We start from the raw sequence: 16,065 nt of genomic DNA, 5'->3' as shown, positions 1-16,065 counted from the left end.
CCATTGTCACTGAGCTCCATTAGCCACTGCAGGAGCAATAAAGGGAACTACACAAGCCCATCCTCGGGTGCAAAACACCCTTGAGAACAAAGCGAACGCCCTGAACCTCAGCTCAACTTTTAGCACCTCTTGAGGGTGGGATACTTAGAACTCTAGGGAAGAGGATTTGGGGAGGGGGAGATAGCAATGCTGCAACTCTGTGGCACGGTTTTCTCTTGCCATTGCTCCCCCCTCCCCACGTTACAAAAGTAGTTCCAGTTCCTAAAAACCTTCTCCTGTTCACACATACCATTACTGGGCCTCGTGTTCCCAAGGCCTGGTGTGTCCTTCTTCTGCCACTGCAGGGTATGCCCCTCTTGGGAAAGATGAGGGCCATTATGGGCTGACACACTCAGCATCTCTTGCAGAATAGCCCGGTTCCTCTCCACTCTTTCAGCCAGCGACAAGCTGCTTGCGTTACTCCCTCCACTGCCGAGACTGTCCCAGCTCTCGGCTCTCCAAAGCCGCCCCGTCGTTGGTGCTCCGCAGGAGCCGTTCCCATGAGGGAAAGAGCTGCTTCCAAAATCCGTGGGCTGAAATTGGTGGTCTTCCATACCATTTGCTTCCTCAAAAGGTTCCTGGTCCAAGGGATGGTCTGTTGAGGAACTGGCTCCGCACAGTCCATTTTGGGATAGTCTTGACATGTTTCCAGAACAGACCATATTTTCTAGAATGTTCTTTCCAGGCGGTCTGTGGAACTGCTTGGGTGAACTCCAACCAACACTGGTAGCTTCTCCTGCAGCCCTCGGCTCCTTCAGAGATGCAACTTCATTGACAGACAAGCTTGAAAGCCTCTCCTCCTGAACTTCCTCCTGCCCACAATGCAGGTAGTTAGCGCTGTCCAGCAGCACGTCTGTCAAGTAGGTGCGGATCTGAGACTGCGGCTCCACCAACATGTTCCGTGGGGTGGGCTCTGTCGTTGGCTTCCCTTTACGGGCCTTGGCCTTCTTTGGAGAAGCCTGTTCATGGGGCACCAGTTCACCCTGCTTGTTAAAGGCACCTTTCTTCTCTTTCAACGCTTTCACCTTGGACTCCAGAACAGAAGTGCCCCTGATTGCGTCCCCTGAAACCCGAACCGGGATCCAGGATGGCCCATTGACAGAAATACCACGGGAATCTTCAGGGGTCTCAGTGGGCTGTTTAAGTCTGGGAATATTTCTTACACATTGTTTTATGTTCTTCATGGCCCTTCTTCTCTCAGGAGGGGAATTCCCCTCCATGCTCCAATGTCCAGGCAGCAAGGGACCTTTTGGAAGAAAGAACAGCAGCACTGTGAGAAAAATCCCTGCTTGCTTAGCAAGAGAACGTTCTCTGAGGTTTCAGAGATGACTAGGATTGTTGTAGAGGGACTATATCCAGGGCTCTATAGGCTTTGCGCTAGTCAGTGTGGTGAAGTGATTATTTAGATTTCTAGGCCGCCCCTCTCCAAAAAGGTCTTGGGGCAGTTTAAAACAGAGGAGAATAATCTCAGACAATAAACATTTAAAACCTTAACATTAAGCTAATAAAACATTCCCTCTGTTAAAAATCTCCGGGTCCAGATGTTAAGCCATTCATACAGAGTATGAAAAGGAGGTTGAGAGGGGACATGATAGCCCTCTTTAAGTATTTGAAAGGTTGTCACTTGGAGGAGGGCAGGATGCTGTTTCCGTTGGCTGCAGAGGAAAGGACACGCAGCAATGGGTTTAAACTACAATTACAATGATATAGGCTAGATATCAGGAAAACATTTTTCACAGTCAGAGTAGTTCAGCAGTGGAATAGGCTGCCTAAGGAGGTGGTGGGCTCCCCCTCACTGGCAGTCTTCAAGCAAAGGTTGGATACACACTTTTCTTGGATGCTTTAGGATGCTTTGGACTGATCCTGCGTTGAGCAGGGGGTTGGACTAGATGGCCTGTATGGCCCCTTCCAACTCTATGATTCTGTGATTCTAGTAACTGGCCCAACTTACGCGCGAGAGAGATGGTTCTGGCAAAAGCCTTGATGGATTAATGTCAGACTAGGATCTGGGAGGACTACATTTGAATCCTCACCTTACCTTAGAAGGGCACCGGATCCAGGTTGGGTAGGGTGGAAGTACAATGCCCTAGAGCAGGGTAGTCAACCTGTGGTCCTCCAGATGTTCACGGACTACAATTCCCATGAGCGTTTGCTGGCAGGGGCTCATGGGAATTGTAGTCCATGAACATCTGGAGGACCACAGGTTGACTACCCCTGCCCTAGAGTCCACCTTCCAAAGCAACCATTTTCTCCAGGGGAACTGATCTCTGTAGCCTTGAGATGAGTAGTAATTTTGGGGATCCCCAGGTCCCACCTGGAGGCTGGCATCCCTACCTTCTCTCTTGGTACTACCAACCTCAAATGGCTGTTGTGAAGTTAAAATATAGGGAGAGTAATATTGTAAGCCATTCTGGATCTCCATCATGGAGAAAAGCAGTGTGTAAATAGCTAGGAAAGTAGCAGATACTGTCAGACTTTTAAAAAATATCCAAATCATCCGGTCAATGCAAACTAAGTTTCATATTTTGCATCATTTATTATTTTCTTTAATCATGGTGAAAACACTGATCACAAACTGTGGTTCTTGGTGAACAGAAAGCTAGCTTCTTTTGGTCCTGTGGGTAGTATCTAGTATATACTATGTAGTTAAAACCACTAAGCATCCCTGGTAATCCTAGTTCTAGGCCAGGCAAACCTGAATGCTGCAACCAGAATAATTATGGCTATTAAAGGCTATTAAAGACTCATGTTCAAGAGGGCTTTTTTTCACATCAGAAAACCTTTATGAGCATACAAAAAGAAAACAGAAAAAAATACATCATGAAGTGTTGACTTGGCAACCGATTCAACTACTAGTTGTTGTACTGGTGGTTGTTTTTATGAGGGTTTTTTATTATGCAACCTGCCACAAGAGGGCTCGCTGTGAGTTGTGGAAAACAAATCGAATGAATGAATGAATGAATGAATGAATGAATGAATGAATGAGAGTTTTTGTTTCCTAGTAGGAAAATGATCTTAGCCTCATCACCAAATCCATGTCGTTTAGAAAGGAGTGGGCTCATGAGCTGCCCGTGGATCATGGCACAGAGTGGACAAGAGGAAAACACAGTTAAGATGGATTCAAGTGGGTAGCCGTGTTGGTCTGAAGTAGCACAACAAAAATAGAGTCCACTAGCACCTTCAAGACCAGTTAAGATGGTTTCAACACAACAAATTACAGAGACATGTTCTTTCAGAATAGGGCATTTTGAAAGCCTCCCTCGGAGAACAGCAGAGGGGAGAGTTGAAGCATGCATCCAACCAACCTCCAATAGGAATGCCAAGGGTAAAACCAGCGACTTGTGGGACTTCACATGTCTTAATTCTTTCCTTAGGTTCTGTAACACTTGTGCTATTGTTCTGAAACCATTTCCTTGTGCATCTAAGTTCCTAGTGATTAGATACATACGTTAATTTTTTTTATTTTTTAAAGATAGGGAATTGAGATTCCATCAATGTTTCCAAAAAGTTAGGCAGCTGTGTTGGTTGACAGCAAACCCCCAAGCTAAAAGCTACATAATAAACAATAAACCTTATTTCTGTAGCCTGCCCTTTCTGGAGAGCTCAGACTTTTTACTAAGACTGATCAAAAACAGCGCAACATGCTTTGCAAGCTTTTAGATCCTCCAGAACTCTGCATTGGGCTGGATGTTAAAGTTTAAAAAAGTGGAACGGGAAAAGACACATCTTGTGCCAGTGACTGCTATTCTGTACCACTGACAGGTGGTAGTCAACCTGGGGTAGTCAACCTGTGGTCCTCCAGGGGCTCATGGGAATTGTAGTCCATGGACATCTGGAGGACCACAGGTTGACTACCCCTGCTTAGGAACATCACCATAGAATCATAGAATCGTAGAGTTGGAAGGGGCCACACAGGCCATCTAGTCCAACCCCCTGCTCTATGCAGGATCAGCCCTAAGCATCCTAAAGCATCCAAGAAAAGTGTGTATCCAACCTTTGCTTGAAGGCTGCCAGTGAGGGGGAGCTCACCACCTCCTTAGGCAGCCTATTCCACTGCTGAAGTACTCTGACTGTGAAATATTTTTTTCCTGATATCTAGCCTATATCGTTGTACTTGTAGCTTAAACCCATTACTGCGTGTCCTTTCCTCTGCAGCCAATGGGAACAGCATCCTGCCCTCCTCCAAAAGACAACCATCTGTCGCTATTTCACCATTAATCTTATCAAAGAAACATTTTTGGATGGATCTCGGTTAACTGACTTTTTTACCATTGATAAACCCCTGAAACATTCCTCAGGCTTTGAGAAACCCCAGAAGTGGTGCAACCGTGCAGAATATGGTTGGGATTAAGCATAGCTGTGGACACGCCCACCTAGGGCCCCTCCCCTTCCCACCGTCTCCAGGCTCATCATTGGCCATTTGGGGAGGTTGGGGGCTGGGTCAAAATGACCGTGTATGGTCATTTCGCCCAATAAATATTTAACAATTTTTTAAAATATATAAAAAATTAATTCGTTCTCACCCATTCGCAAAACCCTTCCAAAGCGATCAAGAACCCTGGTTGAGAAAGCCTGTTCTAGATATTGTAATGCTATGGGGAAAACTTTCTGAGCTAGTGCTATCCTTGAACTATGACCCATCTTCTCCAAGCCTAGATTACAATCTCAATGTGGGGCTTAGAATTCTCCCAGAATTACAACTGATCATACTCCAGGACGGATGCCGGTCCCCACGTAGGACCTGGTATTTTCCAACCTAGAACTAGCGATCCTAATGAAATGGTTCGTTCCCCTTCCTAAGAGGTAATTTTTTAAAAGTATGTGGGTTGCATATAGGAGGGGGAAATGAATGAGCTTTTGTGCATATGACGCTCCTGAGGGATGAAAGTTGGCACAGTCCCCTTTGTGGCTAGCATTCCCAGCTGCATGGTCAGCTAGGGTTACCAACCCCCAGGTGAGGTCTGGGAATCTCCAGACAATAAAGATCAGTTCCCCTGGAGAAAATGGCTGCTTTGGAGGGTGGACTCCCTAGCATTATACCCCCACTGATGTCCCTCCCAGCCCCAAATCCCGCCCACTCCTGGCTGTGCTCCTAAAGTCTCCTAAAGTTTCCCAACCTAGAGCTGGCAACCCATATTACAAATACTAGTTTATTTCAGAGTGCAAATTCTTTGACATCACATCCCTGATGAGGAGTTTTTTCTTCTCCCCACCCCTCAAATCTCCAAGAATTCCATTAGCTGGAGTTGGCAACCTTAGATATTTTTATGCTTGTTTTTTTGTAGGTGTTCAGGAGAAGCTTTAAGCCTGATTTACTCCTTAAATTGTTTAAAGAGATTTCACTGGACTTATATTTCTCTGGAGCTGCCCTTTTCAGCCTTTTGACTGTGGAGGACCCCCTGAAATAATTTTTCAGACTTCAAGGAGCCCCAGAAGTGATGTCAGATGGCCAAGCTCCCTGCCACACCCCAGGAAGCGACATCACCACCCACATCCTAAGCTCCCCTTTTGCTCCCTCCCAGTGCCTTTACTACTACGATGGTGGCTCTGCCTTATGCAGGCCAGAAGTAGGAGCCAGAAATACAGCCTGGACCCCTCTCATACCATGGCACTTCAGACTTTCTGCAGACCTCCTTCAGAGTTCCCCCGGACCTCCAGGGATCCACGGACCCCTGGTTGGGAATCCCTGCTCTGAAGTTTTAGAGTTTGCATGAGTCTTGTATTGCTGATTTTTACATTTTGGTTATTTTTTTTAAGCTGTTGTTGCATTTGGAGCTTTTCCCTATAAGCTGCTTTGGTGATTCATCTGAATGGGAAAGTGAGGCATATTTTTTCTAAACTATAATAAGAACTGAGATTTGCTAGCGTAAAGGCAGGGCTCTCTGATGTGGGATGTCAATCTGTACTTCAGCATCTCCCAAAATAAGTTTAAGTCCCAACATGAGAACATGAGAAATTCATCATGGGACTGCATGAGGTAGAAAGGCTATGGAGTCCATAGGCAAAGGGGTGCTAATCTCTAGGTGGGCCCTGGGCGAGAACTAGGATAATTCACAGGAATTATACTGGCCTGGGTCAAAACATGTCTTCAACTCAACTCTAGTGCATTCTGGGATCTGCTCCACCTTACCCTCTCATCTTCTCAGCCCCTCTGACAGAGGGGAGGGTATTTACCTTCCAGGGCTATCTCCCACCACAGGTTAGCAAGATCTGGCATTAGCCAGGGTGACTATCTCGGAGCAGTGGGCTCCAGGGATGCCAGCCTCCAGGCAGGACCTGGGGGTCTCCTGGAATTACAGCTCATCTCCAGGCCACCATGATCGGTTCCCCTGGAGAAAATGGCCGCTTAAGAAGGTGGACTGTATGGCATCATACCCCACTGAAGTCCCTCCCCTCCCCAAACCCCGCCCTCTGCAGGCTCCATCCTCAAAGTTATTTATTTTCCAACCTGGAGCTGGAAAAGCCAGGGGGCTCTTTTCCAGTGACACCCTCAAAGGATTGATGCACTGGGCACTAGAGAAAGTTGGGATGCAAAAGGAGAGAGTTCTCATTTCTGAATATCCTCTTTCAGAATCCCACAGATACGTTGCCCAAAGGACACCCGGAATCTTACCATTCCCCTTCCTTCTCCTTCCTCCCTTCCTCCTCAGTTCTAGCTAGGGGGAAACGATTAGAATAGCATAGTAAAATTAATATTTACATACAAATAAGCAGGGATGTTCCATTTCCTGTCGGGATAGCCTCTTTTAAGATCCATCCATAAATACCAGCTTACCAAGATGTCTCAAACCACCACGAGGCATTCCCTGTGCCTCTGACAAGAGCATCGTAGACCAGAACTCACCATCCTGGGACACCCTTCTCCACCGCACTGGGCGATACCGTTTTGTGGGTCTTGCAGCCAAGGACACCGGTCAGGCCTCTAGTCACCCCATCCTGCAGAGATTCGATCCGGAGCGGAGGAATCCAGCCTCATTCACACCCGATCCAGCAGAGGAGGGGGTTAGTCCATCCCGTTCCTTCCCGTTGTCTTTAGCCAAGCCCCCCTTTTCGGATCAGGGCTCTGCACCGAAGAGAGGACCGCCACGCTGAAAGAAAAGGTATCCTCAGCGGCATCTAACGGCCCACGAGGTGCATATTCTTAAGCGATACAGAAACTTTTTCAAATAGGAAGCAAGCAAGGCAGACAAAAAACAAATGCGAGCTAGGTGACGGTCTTCCCAGTGCCCGCTTGAAGCCTTCCCCCGGTGCAGAGGCTGAAGGCAGCCAAGTTAGGCCTTGGCCTGGATTTCAGAAAAGCAGATTTTTTTTTCCCAGCAGAGTGGAGTTTTCTTCCCTCACACCCCTTCGAAAGAGCTGGATGCAAAGGAAGGAGGGAAGGAGAAAGGAGGAGGTGGGGAAAGGAGTTGGAGCAAGGCTTCTTAGCGGCAGGGTGACCTCTCCTCCCTTCTGCTTCCCTCCACCCACCCCCCTTTCCCCCCCTCTGGCCGGCCTGTGCTTTCTTAAGCCAGCCAGCTGTGTACGAGTCAAGTGTTCGGGAGGGAGCTGGAACGGGCCTTGCGCTCGCTGGAAGCGGCATACCAGGGAAGCCAACCAAAAATCCCTCGCGCTAACCACAAGAACAGGCCGCTGCAGAAGCTGAGCCGTGTTTAGAGGGACCCGTTGGGTTGCCATGGCTACGGCCATAAAGGAAGAGGCTGGGGAGGGATGGGAAAGACGGGGGGGACCAGCCTGAATTCAACTAGAGCAAATGGCATGAAAATACTCCTAGGGGCTTGCCTGGGAGTTCGGGATGTGTAATTCTACACCTCAAGGCTGCAGCGCCTTCCTCCTCTGCCGGCTTGGAGGGGATTTTGGAGACGAGGGAGGGAGGGAGGGAGGGAGGGAGGGAGGAAGGAGGAGCGAGGAAGCAACCTCTGGCTGCCACAGAGGAGTTGTTTAGTTTCCATTTTTTGGGAGGGAGACTGCAAGAGTTTTAAACTGGGTGATGGGGGCCTGCAAAGGCAGCTCATCTCCAGACTACAGATATGTTCCTAGGGATGCCAGCCTCCAGGTGGGGCCTGGGGATAGGCCTGGTCATACAACTCACCTCCAGGCAACAGAGATCAGTTCCTAAGGACAGCTCATCTCCAGAATACAGAGGCAATGTCCGAAGGATGCCAGTGCCCAGGTGGGACCTGGGGATAGGCCTGGTTTTATAAATCATCTTCAGGCAACAGAGATCAGTTCCTAAGGATGCCAGTCTCCAGGTGGGACCTAGGAATTCCCTGGAATTACAGCTCATCTCCAGCGGCATACCAGGGAAGCCAACCAAAAATCCCTCGCGCTAACCACAAGAATAGGCCGCCACAGAAGCTGTGCCATGTTTAGAGGGACCCGTTTAGAGGGATCCTGCGTAGAGCAGGGGGTTAGACTAGATGGCCTGTATGGCCCCTTCCAACTCTATGATTCTGTGATTCTATGAATACAGAGGTCAGTTCCTCTGGAGAAAATGGCTGCTTTGGAAGGTGTTCTGAAATCCCCCCCCCAAAAATAAAATTCCACCCTCCCCCGGCTCTACCTCTTGATCTTCAGGAATTGTCCTTACCCGAGCTGGCAACATTATGGGTGACATCTGAGATTATAAATTAACACCACCATTTTAAGGATTGCATAAAAATGGATACACATCTCTGCTCTTGGATGACTTTATGATGTGTACATCCACAGTTTTGATGGTGACTTAAAATTTAAAACTTCAAAAATAATTCCTGATGCTTAATACCTAATCTTCTGAGTGAGCATAGCCAGGTTTTGAGTTCAAAAGTCAAGGACAGAAACAGATGGTTGAAGAGCAGAATTAGAATAGAATCCAGTTTGTCCTGGCGGCATCTTGGCAGAATCTGGAATTGGTTGACCTTTCGGACATCAGTGCTGGCTACCTAATAGGTCAGCAATGGTCTGTTCTTCTCCCTGAGAGCTCTGAACCAAGCTGAGAACTCTTTTTCACGAATTTCTGTCCCCTCCCATAGACCAAGCTTATATATGCATTAGGGGCCAAGCCCGATGCATTCAGGAATATAATGGGTGCTAGACTGGGGTGGGGTGGAAGAACTCTGTGGATGGCCTCTCCCTCCCTCCAGGACCTGGAAAGGCTGCACGCTGGAGGCCTCAGGGAAGGGAACTCACTGGCAGGGGCAGCTCTCACATGGCAGGGATCTATGGAAAGAGGAGGGGGTGGTCAGGGGTGGGGAATGGAACGTGACTGGCTGACTGCTGAACAGACAGGCAAGCCGGTTGGAGGAGGAGGCACACAGGGGCGGGACAAGTGCCCTGAGTGGCACTTAAGCCATGAGACATGCTCCTCCTCCAAGGCCTTACCAGAAATCTATTATGTGGAACAGATAATAACAGAAGTAGCCTATCTGCTAATAATACAGCTGGCTGTGATCAGTCAATGGACTATCATTGAAAGCATTTGCAAAACAATTATAAGAATTAGGGCCATTTTCTATGCGTCAACATTTTGGTGTTGCTGAACTTAACCAACATACAAAAGTCACACAGTTCCCCCAAATTTCATGTAAGATGTCAAGTGTTGAATCCCAAGACTTTGATGTGAAGGAACTTGGCAGATATGTGGAAAAGAGGCCAGAAAATGGTTTCTTCCAATCCCTATTGTTCTATTTCAGCTTTCATAATTATGTCAAACAGACCGAGTAATTTCCTCGCCCTGGGGATGCCATTCATTTCATTTTATCAGTAATTTATTAGTTATTCATTATCAGTTTAGTTATTTACTTCATTTACATCCCTTCTCTGCAATGGAGACCCAAAACAGCTTACATGGTTCTCCTCTCAATGTTACCCATTCTACCCCTACAACATCCCTGTGAGGTAGGTTAGGATGTAACTGGCTTGAGGTCACTCTCCAGGTTCAAATTTCCCACTCTGCCATGGAAGTGAGCTGGGAAAATTGAACCTGGTTCTCCCAGATTCTAGTGTGGGAGAACCAGGTCCACTTCACTGCACTGCACTGTCTCCCAGACCTTGTATGTTCACTTCAGGCTGAAGACCCAGCATCACATGGCCCTGTAGGAGTGACCACGGGTGCAGCCACGGAACACCCACAGTGACTAAGGGCAAAGCTATAGCACCATAATTAGTGGTAGTATCACGTGGCCACTACGGCTATTTTTGAGAATTACAGTTTTTCCAGGCTGGCAGTGTTCAAAGTTTGTTGCAGACCTCTTCTTTTTGCCATGACAACAACCCTGTTGGGTAGTGCACCAAGATTGCCATAGTGGAGAAGGGAGGTAGGCTGAAGCATGTCTGAGAGCACTGTATGAATATATGAGATGGGGAAAATAGCTTTGTGCTTCGAGAACCAGTGTGGTATAGTGGTTAAAAGCAACGGCCTCTAATATGGAGGAACAGGTTTGATTCCCCACTCCTCCAAGTGCAGCAACCAGTCACACTACAGCCAGAGCTCTTCTCAAAGAGAAGTTCTCTCAGAGCTCTCTCAGCTTCAAATACTTCACAGGGTGTCTGTAGTGAGGAGAGAAAGGGAAGGCAGTCGTAAGCTGGTTTAAGACTCATGAGGCCTACTGGGTGACTTTGAGCCAGTCACAGTCCTCTCATTGCGATCTCAGCCTCACCTTCCTCACAGGGTGTCTGTAAAGGGAAGAGAAAGGGAAGGCAACTGAAAGCTACCTTGAGACTCATGAGGCCTACTGGGTGACTTTGAGCCAGTCACAGTCCTCTCATTGCGATCTCAGCCTCACCTACCTCACAGGGTGTCTGTAAAGGGAAGAGAAAGGGAAGGCAACTGAAAGCCACCTTGAGACTCATGAGGCCTTCTGGGTGACCGTTCGCCACTCACACTACTGCTAGAGAGCAGTTCTCTCAGACCTCTCTCGTTTTCAAATACCTCACAGGGTGTCTGTAGTGGGGAGAGGAAGGGAATGCTTTTGTAAGCTGCTTTGAGACTCATGAAGCCTGCTGGCTCATCTTGGCTGAGGGAATTCTCTCAGAGCTCTCCCAACTTCAAATACCTCACAGGATTATCTGTAGTGGGGAGAGGAAAGGAAATTGTAACCTGGTTTAAGACTCATGAAGTCTCCTGGCTGACCTTCAGTCAGTGATAGTCTTCTCAGACCTCTCTCAGCCTCACCTACCTCACAGGATGTCTATAGTGGGGAGAGAAAGGGAAGCAAACTATAAGAATCACAGAATCACAGAATCACAGAATCATAGAGTTGGAAGGGGCCAAACAGGCCATCTAGTCCAACCCCCTGCTCAACGCAGGATCAGCCCTAAGCATCCTAAAGCATCATTTGAGACTCATGAAACCTGCTGTATCATCTTGAGCCAGTCAATGGTTTCAGAGTACTCTGAGCTTCAAATACCTCAGAGAGTACCTGAAGTGAGGAGAGGAAGAGAGGAAGAGAAAGCAATTGTAAGCCACCTTAAAACTCTTGAGCCAATCAGAGTCCTCTCAGTTCTTTCAGGCATACCCACCTCACAGGGTGACTGTAGTGGGGAGAGGAAGGGAAGGCAATTATAAGCTACTTTGAGACTCTCTTCTGGGTAACCACAGTTCTCTTTGAGATCTCACAGCCTCACATAACTCACAGGGTATCTATAGCGGGGAGAAAATGGGGAGGTTATTGTAAGCTGCTTTGAGACTCATGAGGCCTCCTGGATGCCCTTGGGCAAATCACGGTCCTCTCAGAAATCTCTCAGACTCACCTCCCTCACAAGGTGTCTCCAGTGGGGGCATAAAGGGATGCCTTATTGTAAGCTGCTCATGAGACCTGTCGGGTTTTCTTGGGCCAGTCAATTCTCATAGAACTCTCTCAGCTTCAAATGCCTCACCGGGTGACTGTTATGGAGAGAGGGAGGGTAAAAAGGTCAAGGTAAAGGTATCCCCTGTGCAAGCACCGGGTCATGTCTGACCCTTGGGGTGACGCCCTCCAGCGTTTTCATGGCAGACTCAATACGGGGTGGTTTGCCAGTGCCTTCCCCAAGAGGGAGGGTAGGCAGTCGTAAACTACTTTGAGACTCCCTCAGAGAGTAGAAAGCGGGATACAGAAAAAGATAGCATTAAAAAAACACAATTACGTCATTTAGTGGGGACCCCAAAACAGTTCACCCTATTATCCTCTCCTCCATTTTGTCCTCACAACAACCTTACATGGTAGGTTAAGCTGAGAGTACGTCCCTCACCCAAGGACACCCAGAGAACATCCAAGGCAGAGGATCCATTTGAACTTTGAACGTCCAGATGCTGGTCCAGTCATGTAACACAACGCCACAATGGGAGCAATTCATATCAAGTTCTAAATTTCTTAAACGCAGTTCTTTGCAACAGGTATTGCCAGCCTCAACTAAGCACGGTTCTTTCATCTATATTGAAATGTTATTAAAATCCATTCCCCCCCCCAGGTTTTGTTGTAATTTGTTTACAAGCTTTCACACTGACTTAGTCAGTTTAGCAAGAGATATTGTTGCTTACTGCTATTTACTGTCTAACAATAGCAATAGCATCTTTAAGATGACTCCTTTTAAAACAGATTTTTTTTGAAAAATAAGTTTATATATCTATATATTAAAATCATATGAAGTGGAGGGTTGTTGTTGTTAGGTGCGAAGTCGTGTCCGACCCATCGCGACCCCATGGACAATGATCCTCCAGGCCTTCCTGTCCTCTACCATTCCCCGGAGTCCATTTAAGTTTGCACTGACTGCTTCAGGGACTCCATCCAGCCACCTCATTCTCTGTCGTCCCCTTCTTCTTTTGCCCTCGATAGCTCCCAGCATTAGGCTCAGATGAAGGGTAGTCTTATTCTATTAAATGTATTTTCAAGTTATTGGTAATATACAACTTTTGTAATAGGCAACATGGATTTAATTACTAATAACTATATTAGGGCTGATGGAGTGTATTTTAGCCAGAATCTTTTTTAATTCTATTATTTTTTTATGTACTAACTTGGCTCTTAAACTGGCAGTTACATAATGTATGAGGGAAGACAGAACATAATTTAAGATTATGTCAGAATCTAGTGTTATTAAGTGATAATAAGAATGGATATAGGAGAATGTAACAATCAATATCGCAATGCATGTTTATCTATAATTTGTATTTTATTTAATTTTCAAAATAAAAAATATAACCAGAAGCCTAAAATTTCTGATTAGGACTCCTCCTCTGAGGGGTGAGGGCTATCTTTGGACTCAGCAGGCTTTCACAAAACTCTGCAGATTATCAGAGAAATGGCATTTCGTTTGTCACGTCCAGCCCACAAGCAACAATATAATTTTCTTAGCCCTCTCCACTTCACTTACAGTTTGCAGTGGGGTTTGTGCTAAAATGGACAATTGCCTTAATTCATGGGAAGAATACACTGGATACTAAAAAAACAGGGGCAAAAGCACACTGAAAGTGCATTATCCAACATGTGCAGAATGAGCCTAAGGAAGGAGCGTTGTCTTGGATTTAAAATCCAAAATGGTGGGGAGTTGCGTATACAAGGCTCGGGCCAAATGTCAAAGCTAAATTCAGAACTATTAATTTATAGACAGCTTTATCACACCAACATGTATTGATGCTGGCATAAGGCTTTTGAATGGTGCAGAATACAGTCAGCATTCTGTCTGGCAAAGACATTTGCATAATTCCACTATTTACATACTGCTTTTGCTCAGAGAACAACACAGCATCATCTGCCTGCATCATGTCACAGCAGACATCCGCAGGCCTGCAGGCCTTTGCTAGCAACCAAAGAGTATCCCTCTCCTTGGCATTGCAGTAAGCAGAAACACAAGAGTTATGCAAACCTTACCTGGAACTCTACCAGGCAGCCATCTCAGTTAAAACCAGCAACAAGCTGAAGAAGAGACTGGAAAAAGAGGACCAAGAGAATCTTCCTAAAGGAAACGGAAAGCTTCACACTTCATTCTTGCTACGTCCGCTGCTTGAACCGCCGTGCCACTAGGCATCTGTTCCCAGACGGCTGGTTTAAACTGGAGCTTTTGATATCTGTGATTGGTTTCATAATCCCGATGGAAATAAAAGGAAATCACGGAGGATTATGAAACGGTTTTAATCCCTGCCTCGTATGTAAAACCGCAATAATAGATGGGGCTGTCTGTTTTGCCTCCTGGGAAGGTTCTCTAAAACATCAACCCTTCCAGAGAAGTCTAAGGAAATGGTGATAGAAAGAGGAGACCCCCCCCACCCCACCCCAACACACACGCTAGCTGCTGCAGTGGCAAAGCACAACTGATTCAATTTCCGTCACTCGGTAAATCTCATCAGGCAGGAGAACCAAGGGCTGATGTGTGGCTGGTGTTTGCACACAACCTATTTTTTGACAAAGGGCTAAACGCTACAGAAAAGGGAGAGATTATAAGTGTTTGGAACTGCTGCAGCTGTATAATTTCAGGCTGGCAGGGGCAGAATTTGATATTTTTAAAAAAACAACCACCACCAAGCAACTATTTGGGTCTGCAATACCTGTACTGCAAATATTTGCAGCGTCCAGTAAGAGTTGAGCTGAGGCTCTTACAATTTCTATTTTATGTATCATTGTTATTCTCATGTTAAATTATTATTGTTATAATATTACTGTTGTTATTGTTACCTGTTACCATGTGTTAATTGTATCCTCCCTGTTTTCTGTAAACCGCCCTGAGCCCTCGGGGAGGGCGGTATATAAATATAATAAATAAAATAATAAATATTTACTGCTTTGAAGAAAAGGACATCCCACACAAGTTAGGCCTGCAGCTATCCTGCATTCCCCCCCCCCCCCTGGTCAAGTCACTGTTGGTTTATGGCAGGAGTAGTCAAACTGCGGCCCTCCAGATGTCCGTGGACTACAATTCCCAGGAGCCCCTGACAGCAAATGCTGGCAGGGGCTCCTGGGAACTGTAGTCCACGGACATCTGGAGGGCCGCAGTTCAACTACCCCTGGTTTATGGCAACCCCATGGGATTTTCAAGGCAAGAGATGTTCAGGGGGTATTTGGCACGGTGACCCTGGACTTCCTTGATGGTCTCCCACCCAAATGCCAATCAGACCCTGCTTACTTTCTGAGGTCTCATCAGAAGAGTCCTAGCCCACTTCTGACGAGGCCTAGCTGGGACTATCCATACTTGCACCATAAATGCTGCATCATCCATCTTTAACATGTGCACATGCTGAATTCAACAAATGTGCGTATGTTTTCGCCTCTGTGCATTAGACTGATTGACCATTGTTTCTTCACAAACACTGCAACTCTGTACAACCTCCAACGGTCCTCTCGTCTTGGAGGGTAATGGTTTGTTGCTCTTGGGATAGACACCTATCTTGCCAGGCCTTTCATTTACACGTGAGCAAGCTCAGGAGGGGTTATTAGAGGTGGATCCGAGAAGTGGTCCATCAGATCCAGCATTCAGCCCTGGAAGATCAACAGTGGCTATCACTCAAACTTTGATTCCCTGCAGGGAATCAGCAAGGTCCACCACATGTTTTTGTCCCCCCCCCAACTCCTGTCTTACTTTCAGGAATAATTTCATGCTGAGAACATTGTTTCCATTTCTTTTTCATGTGTAAAAGAGCTCTTGAAATAAAACAGGCATGTCACGAAAATGACAGAATCCCAGAAGGGGCCACACAGGTCATCTAGTCCCACCCCCTGCTCAATGCAGGATCAGTAGCAGGGGTAGTCAAACTGTGGCCCTCCAGATGTCCATGGACTACAATTCCAGCAAATGCTGGCAGGGGCTCATGGGAACTGTAGTCCATGGACATCTGGAAGGCCGCAGTTTGACTACCCCTGAAAGCATCCAGGATAAGGATCTGTCCAGCTGCTGCTTCAAGACTGCCAGTGAGGGGGAGCTCCCCACCTCCTGAGGCAGCCGATTCCACTGCAAAGCCACTCGGACTGTGGACCCCCCTCCCCCATATCTAGCCGATACTATTCTATGTTTAGTTTAGTCATTACTGCAAGTCCTCTCTGCTGCCAACAGGAACCACTCCCACCCTTCCTCTGAGGC

At 46.9% G+C, this 16,065-nt stretch overlaps 1 protein-coding gene across 3 annotated transcripts in view; it reads right to left on the bottom strand.

The window, feature by feature from the left end:
- The window catches only part of KIAA1614 (KIAA1614 ortholog), a 56,571-nt gene extending 42,425 nt beyond the window's left edge, over positions 1 to 14,146 (bottom strand). Inside the window, exons 1-3 of one of the 3 annotated variants that reach the window (XM_077332227.1) lie at positions 13,866 to 14,146; positions 6,884 to 7,127; positions 290 to 1,285 (exon numbers count right to left, since the gene is read on the bottom strand). In XM_077332227.1, coding sequence (XP_077188342.1) covers positions 290 to 1,259 — 970 coding nt within the window. In that variant the 5' untranslated portion in view covers positions 1,260 to 1,285; positions 6,884 to 7,127; positions 13,866 to 14,146. Of the gene's footprint in view, positions 1 to 289; positions 1,286 to 6,883; positions 7,496 to 7,620; positions 7,653 to 13,865 lie in introns of those variants that run through there. The other 2 variants (XM_077332228.1, XM_077332226.1) reach the window with 2 other exon arrangements.
- Positions 14,147 to 16,065: the final 1,919 nt, after the last annotated feature.

Source organism: Paroedura picta, chromosome 4 (assembly GCF_049243985.1).
Source record: "Paroedura picta isolate Pp20150507F chromosome 4, Ppicta_v3.0, whole genome shotgun sequence".
In the NCBI taxonomy this organism is placed as follows: Eukaryota; Metazoa; Chordata; class Lepidosauria; order Squamata; family Gekkonidae; genus Paroedura; species Paroedura picta.
Note: the sequence above shows the minus strand (reverse complement) of the source record. Positions and strands in the feature narration are given on the sequence as shown.